Source organism: Onychostruthus taczanowskii, unplaced genomic scaffold (assembly GCF_017590055.1).
Source record: "Onychostruthus taczanowskii isolate IOZ18803 unplaced genomic scaffold, ASM1759005v1 scaffold51, whole genome shotgun sequence".
NCBI lineage: Eukaryota > Metazoa > Chordata > Aves > Passeriformes > Passeridae > Onychostruthus > Onychostruthus taczanowskii.
The window spans coordinates 5,997,423-6,009,915 of record NW_024502680.1 but is presented as its reverse complement, the minus strand read 5'-3'; the positions used below and the strand labels follow the sequence as shown (position 1 = coordinate 6,009,915).

General features: G+C 46.7%; 1 protein-coding gene across 3 annotated transcripts in view; it reads right to left on the bottom strand.

Moving 5' to 3' along the window:
* Positions 1-3,999: 3,999 nt before the first annotated feature.
* The window catches only part of PPP2R3A (protein phosphatase 2 regulatory subunit B''alpha), a 50,457-nt gene continuing 41,963 nt past the window's right edge, over positions 4,000-12,493 (bottom strand). For all 3 annotated transcript variants that reach the window (XM_041416175.1, XM_041416174.1, XM_041416176.1), the window contains 6 exons: positions 12,349-12,397; positions 11,776-11,865; positions 10,658-10,833; positions 10,073-10,191; positions 9,205-9,311; positions 4,000-5,003 (listed from right to left, as the gene is read on the bottom strand). In XM_041416175.1, coding sequence (XP_041272109.1) covers positions 4,913-5,003; positions 9,205-9,311; positions 10,073-10,191; positions 10,658-10,833; positions 11,776-11,865; positions 12,349-12,397 — 632 coding nt within the window. In that variant the 3' untranslated portion in view covers positions 4,000-4,912. The remainder of the gene's footprint in view (positions 5,004-9,204; positions 9,312-10,072; positions 10,192-10,657; positions 10,834-11,775; positions 11,866-12,348; positions 12,398-12,493) is intronic.

Here is a 12,493-nt window from a genome sequence, read left to right as displayed (position 1 = left end):
CCACAGCTGTGGCACAGGGATGGTGCAGAGGTTCTGGTGTGATCCAGCACAGAAGCATCTTTTTACTGCATGCAAGAAGGACCATTTCCCCAGATAATTCTTATTTAAATTCTACGCAAACCAGAAAAGGATTTTTGATTGCTAAGTTGGAGAACTGAAAGGATACAAACAAGCACCTTTGTAAGGATCATTCCAAGTGTGTGGCACAACTGAGGAAATCCCCTCTGAAAGGTAGGTGATGCTGCTTTCAGTACTACCAAGAACATCACAGGCAGATCTTTGGTCTTAACTATTTAAATTTAGAATTTGAAGTGCTTTTGATACCCTAAAGAAACTCACCAGAAGGTGACTGTTCTATAGACACATTTAGGCACCCCTTGGTGAAGCAATACAAGAGCACCACACTGCACAAACTCTGCTTGAGCATTTGCATATAAGTAAATTAGAAAAGACATTACTAGTTTTCCCCACCAGAAGGTGACTGTTCTATAGACACATTTAGGCACCCCTTGGTGAAGCAATATAAGAGCACCACACTGCACAAACTCTGCTTGATCATTTGCATATAGGCATTAGAAAAGGCATTACTAGTTTTCCCTTTTTTTTTTTTTTTTTAGGACAGGTTGAAATGAGGGAGTTGGGTCATTCCACTTGCACAAGATCCCGGAGATACCTCTTTTTTTTTTTTTTTTAGGAAAGGTTGAAATGAGGGAGTTGGATGTTTTGGTAAGTCATCACAGAGACATTTCTCCACATTGAGGATACAGATGTGAGTGAGGTAAGTGGTCAGATTGCTTTATCCCAGTATTTTTTAGAAGAAAGCCTGGAATTTTGGCTTTGGAAGGCATTTGCTTGCAGCTACCTGGTGGTGTGAACTCACCACAGCAGGGAAGGAGAGTTTGGCACAGCAGCTGGAGATGAAGTGAGCAGTAACACTCCACCACCAAGACAGGTTTTCCTTTTTAAATTCAAAAGTCCTTTATTTGCCAAAAAAGAAGAAAATATAAAGTAAAAATACAAAGATCAAACCATGCCACCACAAAATGTCTCCAAAACTACTTTTACAAAGTATGAGAACTTTTATTATTATTATTAAATATTCAGTTTCTAACCCCCTCACCCAATGATACAGTGAGAAGATGAGCACACAAGGGGAAGCTCTGTTTATTTTTTCTTACAGTAGCTTGTGCTCGTCACTGAGGTTCAGTTTTGTTTGCATAGACCTAAGATACTGATCTAGACTCCAAATCCATACTGTTACAGTGATAGTTCAGTGAACTTAGCGTTGGTCTTTCAGGACTATTTTGTTTTAGAAACTAAGCCCAGTACCTTGGTTAGAGTGTCTTGAGTGAGCTTTGTAAATCCTTGGTTCAGGAGAGCAGGAAGGCTTTGGAATCCCTCTTTTGCTGCCCATGTCTGTTCTGCAGCACTTGCCCCTCAGAGGCAGGAGGGAAGCTGGAGCAGTGCCCAGGGTTCACTGCCAAAAACTGGGATGCAGCAAGTACTACTGAGAAAAAAGTCCAACTAGTACCATTCCAGCAGTAATACTGAGCCATAGCTCCCATCTTAGTACTGCAGAGAGAAAATATTTATGATACAAGACAATCACAGTTGTATTACTGTTTGTGATACAACAGTAAAAAGCAAGGGGTTTGTAAGAACACAGGGCTTCATTTTGCTAGACAAAAGCAGACTAGAGAGAACAAATAAGCACAAACATATTTTTATCATGCAAAACTGAATTTTACTCACTTTTCTGACTACTCGTAAGGAAAAAGCCTTCAGCGTGAGCTGGATGTGCACTGAACAATGCAGGTGTGTCCTTCCTGGGATGCAGCATCTGAAGTGGCACTGACGTGGAGTCAGGAGGCAGAGCCAGAGCCAAGGGGCTCCTGCATTATTTTTATCATGCAAAACTGAATTTTACTCACTTTTCTGACTACTCGTAAGGAAAAAGCCTTCAGCGTGAGCTGGATGTGCACTGAACAATGCAGGTGTGTCCTTCCTGGGATGCAGCATCTGAAGTGGCACTGACATGGAGTCAGAGCCAGAGCCAGAGCCAAGGGACTCCTGCAAATCTTTTGGGACTGGGATTCTGGGGCTGCTTCACTGTAGCTGAGCAGCTCTGCTGGCTGGACACAAGCACACTTGACTATCCCAGAAAAAAGCAAAGTAGGACAAGAATTCCCAAATTTACCTCACTTAAGTCCTGCAGAGTTACAAACCTTCCATCCAGAGCAGCTGGAGACAGGGCTAAGCCACAAGTGGGGTGTAGAACACCTTCTCTGTTAATGCACGTGTGCCTGCTGAATGGTGGCTATTTTCAAGTACTTTAGGGACAGAGAATGGATTTCCATTCCTGGAATATTACTCCAGATTTTGCACTGCCACCACAGTAGCACTGGCTTCTGCAGCTTGTCCTTCAATTCACATAGAATGCAAAATATTTGCTGTAAATTGGGGGGTTTTTGGATTAGCTTGGCTTGTGTTGACCTACCAGAAAGCATGGATTGGGTCTGGATTCACTCTATGTTTTGTAGCAATACTGGATGTCTGTAAGAGAGAGGGGCTGGGTTTGGGCTCAGCAGAGCAGCTATCAGCTTTCTGTCTCTATTTATTGAACCAAACCTTGGGAAGGCAGCTGGTGAGTTTCACCACACTCTGGGTTCTGACTTCTGCAAAGAAAGGCATCAGTTCAGGCTGGCATGGTGTGAGATGGGAGCCTGAATTCAGGGATGGCTTGAATTAAAGGCCCTCTGCAAAAGACCCTGAAGTGCTGGGTGACTGAGGCTTTCCAGAACTGGCAAATGAGCCATTGCAGTACTGCTGCTGCTGGAGGGCTCCATTTCAGCTTAGAATGGGGTCAGGTTCTTCTTGTTCCTTTTGAGGAATCTTAGTCTTTGGAGAGATGTAAAGGGACATCAAACTGAAAGGCCCCTCTGGACCATGGCAGTGAGGGAAGGGTGAATTCCTGCTGTGCCTAGGTTCTTCTCAGGAAAACGAGCTGGTTACAAGCAGCAGCTGTGGGACCTCCATCCTGTGTCCATTCCTGCAGTCAGTTCCTTGGTGGTTCTGCATTTGGGCATTTGTGGAATCACCCCCAGGAAAGGTTTTCCTTTCGAGGTTGTGGCAGTGATGGAGATGGATTCAGACATTACTGTGTGCTTGCTGCACTCCAGGGGCTTGTCTTGGTTTGGGCAGGGTGCTCCCTGCTTCATCTGTTACTATGGGATGCAGGTCACCTGGCAGGCCTTTGCTAACAATGTGGGCATCCAGAAGTTTCCCAAATACCGAGTCCAGGATCCTGGGGGTGTGTATGCATCTGCTCAGTTCAGCTGAAACCTTTCTCTCTTCCCAAGTTTGATCATGGGAGAGTTGTGACCCCAGGGAGGCAGCAGTACATCCCCCTGGCAGGCAGGCAGGCCTTGGGCTCCAGAGGCTCCTGGAAAAGCCCAGACTGCACTGGAGTGATCAGCCCGTTCCTCACTTGGGTACTGACCCCTGGAGGTACCACAGGGATCCAGTCCCATCCTGTCCCTGGGGACACAGAGTTCTGCAGTGCCCTGGTGTGCTCTGCCCCAGGGAGGGCAGCAGGAGCCTGCTGGGAACAGGGGCAGGCATCTCCCAGGAATGCTGGCAGGAGGCACAGCTTGAGGCTCTCACAGGGAGGTAGCAGGAGATACAGGACACACAGCAACCCAGCATAACAGACTGGGCACAGCTGGGGGGGCTCAGACCTGTCCCAGCTGAAAAGGTAAGGCCCAGAACTGCTTGTATATATATGAGGGCTAAAATCAAGAATTTGTTCTAATCACCCCTGTGCTGAACCACAGTTCCTGCTGGCCAGGAGGGACAGCTGCAGCAGCAGTGTGTGCTGAGAGCAGAGGTATCACTCGTGATTCTAGGGGGAAAGCTGGTTTAATTTGCACTTAAAGCAAGAATTCATTAGTTACAACATTTCCTCCCTGAGCCTGGGAGAAAAATTAATTTTGGCAATAATAAAGACTAATTCCTTTATTACTTAAAAGAGGGGGTTGGGTTTTTTTTCTTCAGTATCTTAGCTTAGTCTCTTGGCTACAGGTTAAAGAAGGCTACAGGAGAGGAGAACACAGGAATGGACGGAACTGGTGCACACCAGGCACAGCAGTCTCAACACAGTAGCTGAACAGCAGAGATCTGTATTTGCTGTAAATACTCTGCAAAACACTCCTACAAAGTAGAAATCCACACAGACAAAGCTCTGGCCAGAGCCAGATCACCACAGGAGGGAACACAGGACTAGAACAGGTAACTCTATCTCAAATTCCTAGAGAACACGATGTGGTGTAGGGCAGAAACTGCTCACAGATCCACAGCCCAGCAGCCAGTGGAAGAGCTTGGGGGCAAAGCACAAAGGGACTTCACTCTCCCCATGTGCAGGCACGCTCCCTTTGTTTCCAGGTCAGGAAGGAAAAAAAGAACTTCACTGTGACCTGTGTTTTAAAAGATTTCTAGACACACATTTAAGTTAATTTGGCAGCTCTTTTGTCACTCCTGGTATAAAGCCAAGGGGACAGAGTGGCACAGGACAGAACTGAGAAACGACCACTATAGATGCTGCATGCAGCTGTTACAGGTAATCATTAGATGCTGGCATTTATTGCACATCTGGGGACATAACAGAATTTATATAGAAATGAAACAAGGTGCAATCACCATTTTCAGTGAGTGTGCACGATAACACATTGTAAAAAGCCTTTTCATAGAAATTACCTTATTGCAATTACACAGGAAGACAAAAAGGGGTCTCAAGTTTCAGTGTACAAAATAAAGCACATTGTTCCAAAGACGGATTTAAGGAAAAACCCCAAGTGCCTTGGGACTGAATGCTATCCAGTTTGAAAGACATGGGCTGTCTTCCACTTCTCTAAGCTCAGAGATCTGAGATAATTAGCTTGTCTGACTTGTCTCCAGTTTCAGGGGGAGGTAAGACTTCATCTGTGTCATAGTCATCTTCACATGATCTGCAAAGACAAAAGGTGTGTCTTTAAAAGCTGTATTTTGGTTTTCAGGGCTGTTATTTCAGTGGCTACTAAGTCAGCTGGCTAAAATGCAGGAGCATGTGAGAGGTGAACCTTGAGGAGGAGATTCTTGAGGCATGGGGAAGAAGGTGGGGTTCATCAGTACTCTGACAGCAGACAAGGATCTGTGCTCCCATCCAGCCTCGCCTCACTGGTGTTCAGCACTTGAAAATTTGAATCCAGCTTCAGTAACAATTGTCAGGAACTCCCAAAGCCTCAACAGTTCAGTGTAGAAATAAAGTCATCCAACCACAGCCCCAGAGGAGCCTTGGCTCAGAAACACCTGGTTCAGAGCATCTTCTGGTTGAGATGTGTTTTGACAGACACAGAACAATTGTGGCCACACTTTCATGTTCCTCTCTCCCTGAGCTGGAAGTTTGATATCCAGGATTGAGCACTTATGGTCTGAGGAGGTTTGGTGGGAATTCCCAGCTCCAGCTGCACTATCCAGGCTGGTCTGATTCCCTGCATGCCCTGCAGCAGAGGCTATGGCTCTGGGGCTCTCAGCCCATTCCTAGTCCCAAGAAATGATGTTTTTAAGTTGTTTCCCTTCAGTCACAGCATACTATGGGTTAATTTTGAAGGGCTCCCAAGAAATTAAAGTTCTTCCTTTTGTTCTAAAGCAAGGTTGCTCACAAAGGAAATGCTGGAACAGGTGCTCCAATGGCCAGGACAGGAATGGCTCTCATGTTCTGTGGTAAACTGGGCTGCAAAAAGGTGAACTCCTTTGATAGCCCAGCATGGATGTGCCAGGAAGGAATTGTCTACCTTCCTTGTTTTTCCCTTGGCTGACCTGGATGCAGGCACAGCAAACGCTTGGGAGGCTGTCAGGGTCTGTCCTGTTGTAGGCAGGATGCTCCCTGTGTGCAGGGACACCAGCCCACACCTTCCTGGAGAACACTGTCCTCTCTTCCATAGGGAAACCACCTGCTTAGTAATTCTGCCACCTTCTGGATTCCTGCATAAGTGGGAGAAGGGAAACAATGGTCTGGTCTGGACCTTGCACCAAACTTCTTCTGACCACGTGTGCAAGGTTGCCAAAATATGTGCAATTTGCACCCTTCTTGCCTCAATGGTGCCTGTGGGGGCTGTGCTGCCCTGCCTCTCTCATCAGGAATGGATTGGCAACTTTGCAGGTGAATCATCTCAATGCCTTCTCTAATCTCTCCTTGGTTTAAAGGATGCAGCTGAGGAAAACTTTGTATTTCCATTTGAATGCTGTTCTTAGAATGTTCCTTTTGTATCTCCTTTTCCTCCAATTCTACCACCTTCTGTAAGCCTTGTCCCTTTCTCTCCTACAAATGGAACATGACTTCTTCCCTGCATTGCACAGTCACCAGCAGCTGGAGCTCCACTATAATCTTTTTCTTCAGGCATGTTTTGCTTCTGCACTAAACCCTCTCATGTCTGCTTCCAAAGGGACTTCCCACTGTCCTTTCCCAGTGAGTTACTTTTCCACTGCACTGGTTTGCTCCTTAAGGCTCAACAGTGCCTGCCTTTCCCATCCTGGAATAAAAGCTTTCCACCTTTACAGCTAAGGAGCATCTCTGGGATGCTTTTGAACAAGATTAGCACTACAGATAGTCAATCCTTGCTCTCCTCCCAGACCAGTTTCAGAACTTCAGTCCCATGAAAACAAATATGGGCTTGTGTAGGTTAAATATCCATTCCTTAAGACTCAACTGTGGCAACTCTAGGTTGTTCAGAGGAGGGAAATTACTCCAGGGAATTCTTTGCCCTTCCTTCTGGCAAACACACATTTTGGCTCTGGGTGGTTCAACGATGTCCTTGTTCCCCCTCTCCCTTCCTCACACTGCTGAGTTCTGGGAATGGAGCAGCTGAGCCATCAGACAGCTGGAGGGAGACAAGAACAATGGTCTAAGCTGCCTAAACCAACATCCTCTGATCCTATGCCTCTGTCCCCCCTCTCCACTCTGAGCAGGATGCTCTGCATTGTTCCTTGCCTCCCTGTTGCTCAGGGGACATTTTCCCACCAGCAGCTGATAAAAGATGCTCTTCTTCCTTCTCTTCCTTCCCATGCAGAAAGATCTCCTTCACTGAAGGCAATGATGGTTTCCACATCCATCAGCTGCCTGAGGCTGGGTTCTGGGACAAGAACCAAGCAGTGTCCATTGCTGCCCTGTCCTGCAGGGAAGGCTTGGCTTGCTGCAAAACCAAGGCTTGTGCTGGCCAGAGCCAGCTGCTGGTGCTGCCTCCAGAGAGCAGTGTGAGGATCCATTCCCTAGGGACAGCCTCTCTCTGTGGAATCCCACACAGATCAGAGAGCAGAGTGTGGCTGAGAAGAGCTCAGACCAGCTGAGCCTTCCAGTGAAACATGATGCTTTATTGCTGTCTCCAGCATGACCTTCCTCTTATTTTTGCTGACTGCAGCTCTCAATGGAGTCCAGCATCCTGGAAGTATCTGTGGGTGCTGGGAGTACCCACTGCCTTGATGAGGCTCCCACTCCAGGAGCAGGGCTCTCTCCTGGGCATGCCCCAGCCAGCTTTAGACTGACTGGCTTTAGAAACTTTCCTTCCAGAGAAGCAGGGACAGGGCTAATCACAGAAATGGGACATACTCATTAATGCATCTGTGATTGCTGAATGATAGTTGTTTTCAAATGTATTCATAAGACAAAGACCATATTTCATGTTCTGCCAGCTAACTCAGCCAAAAATCTTCCAGTCTCTCCCAGAGCTCACCAGGAATTGTCTTGGTTCTGTCCCCGCTCCCTGTTTCTGTCATCCTCAAAACACAGCAGAAATAATGTATGTGCAAAAACTCAATGGCTCTGTCTGGCAAATTTGTCTGGGCATCCAGCTCTTTGTTTTTCTTTTTCCTTTCTTTTTTCCTTCGTGGTCTGTTGCTATGCTCCACAAATGAGATCTAATCCTGCTGCCATGACTACAGAGCTTTTCAGGGGCTCTTAAAAGCTAGCAGCCAGGTTGCCGACATGCTCTTTGCAGGAAGACACACAGCTGCTTCAGACCAAATTCAAAAATCTGACATAATTCGTCACTCTTCCCCTGGTTTTGGTGACTTTGGGAATTCATGGTCCTGCATGAAGCTTTAATGGCAGCCTCCTGTTTCTTTTCTGTGCTGAGGACACAGGTGTTGCAAAGCAGCTGCAGGGAATGCAGCAATTTCATCTTCCATCCTGCCCTCCCTCATCTTCCATTGTGAAGGCCACAGAAAAGGCCAGGCAGCTCAGAGGGCTTAGGGAAGAGCCTGTTGCTGTTTGGACACACAGGCAGAGAGGGGAACAGCTCTCAATATCTTTGCAAAACTCTGTGCCTAATTAGTAGGTGCTACTGTTATACCGAGCAATTTCCAGTGTAGGAAGTTCTGAAAATGATGCAATCTTCTCAATACTCTACTGGCTCTATAAATACTGCTTAAGACTGGATGCAATCCCGAATCATGCAGGATTAACACAGGGTAAGCGTTCTTTGGGTGGTTGAAAGAAATATTCTCAAGAAGATGCCAACACAGACACAAATCTAAAGAAAGATTAGACTGAGTCTCCATTTATCTGCAGGAAGCCCTTTCCCACAGAGAAGTTCTGGAACAACTGCTCTGCCTAAATTCACTGGCTAAAGATAGCTGGTGTGTCTGTCCAGAATCTTACAGAAGGCTGAAAACTGAGTGTAGGTACTGAAGAAACAAAATATTAAAAAAAAAAAAAAAGTCTCAACAAACTTAGTAAATGAATGAAAATACTGAAGTATAAATTACAAAGAGCACAGACAAATAGACAAAGTTGGACTAAAGAAAGTCTGTGCTAGGTATAATAAATGTAACAGAGCTACAGCTTCTAATCTGTGACAGTGTGACATGGTCAATACACAGCCAAGACCAGCAAAAGTGTTTTGATCTCTATTTTTAGAAGGTGACCAAAAGAAATAGGCTTTATTTTTTGTCCCCCTTCACAGATGTGTGCAGCTGATCCAAGTGGCTGCCCCCCAACACTACCCCACTGCTGCTGTAGGAGCAGCTGTCCTGGGCCTCAGGAGCTCCAGAGTCCAGTCCAAATGTTCACCCCACTGCTCCCCTCCCTCTCCTGGCAGTGGCAGCTCGTGCCCCCACCAGAGCCCAGCTGGAGGCAGCCCTGTGTGCCCAGGGTAGTGCCAGGGCCGTGCTCACCCCTCCTGGAGCTGCTCATTCCCAGACTCCTCGGCCACCAGGATCTCGTACTCCTCAGCCGCGTACCTGTCCCAGTCTGAGGGCTCGGGGCTGTCGCTGTCCGTGTCCTAAAGAGATCACACAGTCAGCCTCTGGGCTAGGGAGGAACGGATGGAAACAGCCAGGCAAAAACTGCCTTAACTGAGAAAGTCACAACCCTATCAGAGTATTTGAACATCTGCACATAAAGGACTATGAAAAAATACCTCTCAGGGTCTGTAAAGCTCAGCATGTGACCCGAGATGCCAACAAACTGCATCTGCCCCACTTCAGAAATGCAACCACCACACACTTGCTGTGCTCTAGCTCAGTTCATACACTCCATACAGGACAGAAGAACTCAGTGGTTTCAAATCTGTCCAAAGATTCATTGTAACTGATCTTTTGAGGGACTCTTTACAGTTTGCTAAGTTAGGGGAAGTTTTAGAGAAGATTACAGGAATGCCTCTATAAATACCTGGTCCTCTGCCATTTACTACAGGATGGGGATAGCAAGTTATCCCCCTGGTCCTACTTGACTGCTTTTATGATGATCCAGTTTAGGCAAACAAACAAAGTGGTTCTGTCTTGGAATGTATTTAAGCCTTAAATCATGGAACAACAAAGTTTCTATTGCAGATTATGTGGGAACAACTATAAGGGAACCAAAGTGGTTTTGGCATCCCCTCCACTTTTCTGTACTTTGAGCAGATAAGAGGCTTCTAGGAGATAACCAACAAGCTGTACTTGTGAAAAGTGTTCTTTTATTCAGTTGGATTTTCCCTACATCCAGGAGCCCTCCAAAGATGAGTATGAGATTTCCTTATTTAGAAATAAAGGTGATTTCTACCTTTTGCACTGCAAAGGGATCCCTCTGTTCATTGTCCAGATATTTCTCTAAATTGAAGAAGGTGTTGAAGAACACATGAGCCATTCTGCACCTCTTCAGGTCTCGCAAGGTTACTCTTCCTACAGAAAAACCCCACGTGGTTGTTACTGAGTTCTTACAGAGGTTTTAATTGCAAAAGCAGTTCAAAAGCAAAAAATTCCTTCCCAAGTCAGTCAAGGATGTTAACATTATTCAATAAATGGGCGTGTTTATTAAGCTGAAATCTCACATACATATGGAGGCCTTTGACATTCATGTAAAATATGAAGGCATGTGAATGGGGATGGTTCAACTTTACAGTGCACACTGTCAGCACATCCCACAGCTGGAGCACACAAGAACTGTTGCTTCAGTCCCAAGCAGTTAATTCACAAGCTCTCTTGTTTTAGTATTTCAGCCCTCCTGATGCACAACATCATGACCCAATGTGCAGTAACTTCTGCTCCATGACTCTCACACAGGGCTCTCCTGTGGATGGGTTTCACAGTGGCTTTACCTTCTCAACCCCCCACAAATGAGAGAAAGCTCTGCCTAAACAGGACTTACCTTCCCTCTCTGGCTTAACAAGGTCCAGCATCTGGCACAACAGGTCCTGGAAGGGCAGTGGCTCTATGCCCATCACCTCCATGCGCTCACACTGCTCCTCATAGAAGTATTCCAGCTCGTACATGGACAGCACCCCGTCCCCGTCCAGGTCCATGCAGCGGAACCAGTACTCGATGCTGGGACAGAGCAGGGACACTGCAGACTGCACTGGCACATCCACACAGCAGACACTGCAGCACTGCACATTCTCCCTACCCACCCCCAAGGCTCTTCTGCCACAGCCTGGCAGAAGCCCAGGGATGACAAGACCCGTTGGGAAGGTCAGGGCACAGGCCAACACTCCAGGCACCTCCTGTTAATCTCCCAGGTGGCTGTGAGCAGCACAGCCACACTCATTACCTGTCTCACCTGTACCCAGTGTTCACTGTGCTGCAGCCCAGTGGGGGCTCATGTAGGGCAGGGAGTCCCTGCCTGACCCACCAGCAAGAGCTGGCCAAATAGAGCCAGCTCTGAGCCCAGGACACTGCAGGGACAAGGCAGCTGTGTCATGCACTCATTTGCTCCTTTATACACAAGGCAGAGCTCTCAGGCAGCTGCACTCTGCATCCCTCCTCCCCTCTAGAGGGTCCAAGCCTGCAGTTCTGGATTCTTCTCTTGTTATGTGTAAGATTTCTTGTGCTAACACTCAGGTGCACATCTGGATCACCCCTGCACAGCAGTACTCCCCTGGCTGTACAAACCAGTCCACAGGCAGGTTTTACAAAGGGCCACAGTGAAGTTTCCCCACAAATCCTCCTTACACACCCACTCCACCTGTGAAGGGATGTGCCCAACTGCTGCCAGCACCTCAGGAGTGTGTGCTCAGAGCCAGTGTCTCATGGCATAAGGTCATCAAAAGCACTGGTGACTACCAAGACATAAAAAATTACAAGAAAACTCTGCTTCTACACAATGTTCCCTCAAGAAAGGCAAATGATTTGACCAACCATCACCGGTAAGATGTTTTCTTCCCAACAACTCCTGTACCCCAAGCTGCAAGAAAGTGGTAGGTTACAGAAGTTTCCATATCTTACTTGCTCATCTTTATGATTTTACTAAGACACAGAAATCAGCCTCACCTTGTAGCACTCCTTTTGTCTTCCTCTGAAATCAGGAGCCACACAAAATCTGCGTAACTCATGCGCCCTTCCTTTTGAACTTCAGTGCCTCTAGAAGACATAGCAGAAAAAGAATAATTAAAAATCACCAGGCCCCTAAATACTCAAGATGTCATCAAAAATATTTTTCAAATCATTAGTGAGAGAAAATGGGGCACTGTCACCTATTTAGCCTGTACTCCCTGCACCCTGCAGCACCAGGTACAGCATTTGCTGCCTTTTATCACTGCAGAGCTGAAGCTCATCTGCCACATCCCCTCCCACAGCACATCCCTTTTCAGAGACTTCACAGCAGTGCTCTCCAGCTATCCCTGTGCCACGTCTTCCAGCTAAGCCCAGTTATCCCATCCTATGGGATTTTTACTTTGTTTTCTTAAGTTACCCAAAAGTCTCGCTCCATGTTCAGGCAGCTCCAGCTGGAGCACCTTGTTGGAAACCATTCTGATCCAGGGACATTTCTGAGAATAACTTGTATTTCTCAGCCTAACAGAAATTGCCTTCCCTTCTTCCCCCAAGCAGTGTGCTACTCCTTACCTCACCACAGCACCGCTGAATATCCGCTCAATGATCCTGTTTGACAAAGCTGGAAACAAGGAAAACATGGAGAAAATGAAGCTACAGCTCACAGCAATAACTACAGCAATAACAGCAGTAACTACAATCAGTTGTTCATGCTGAA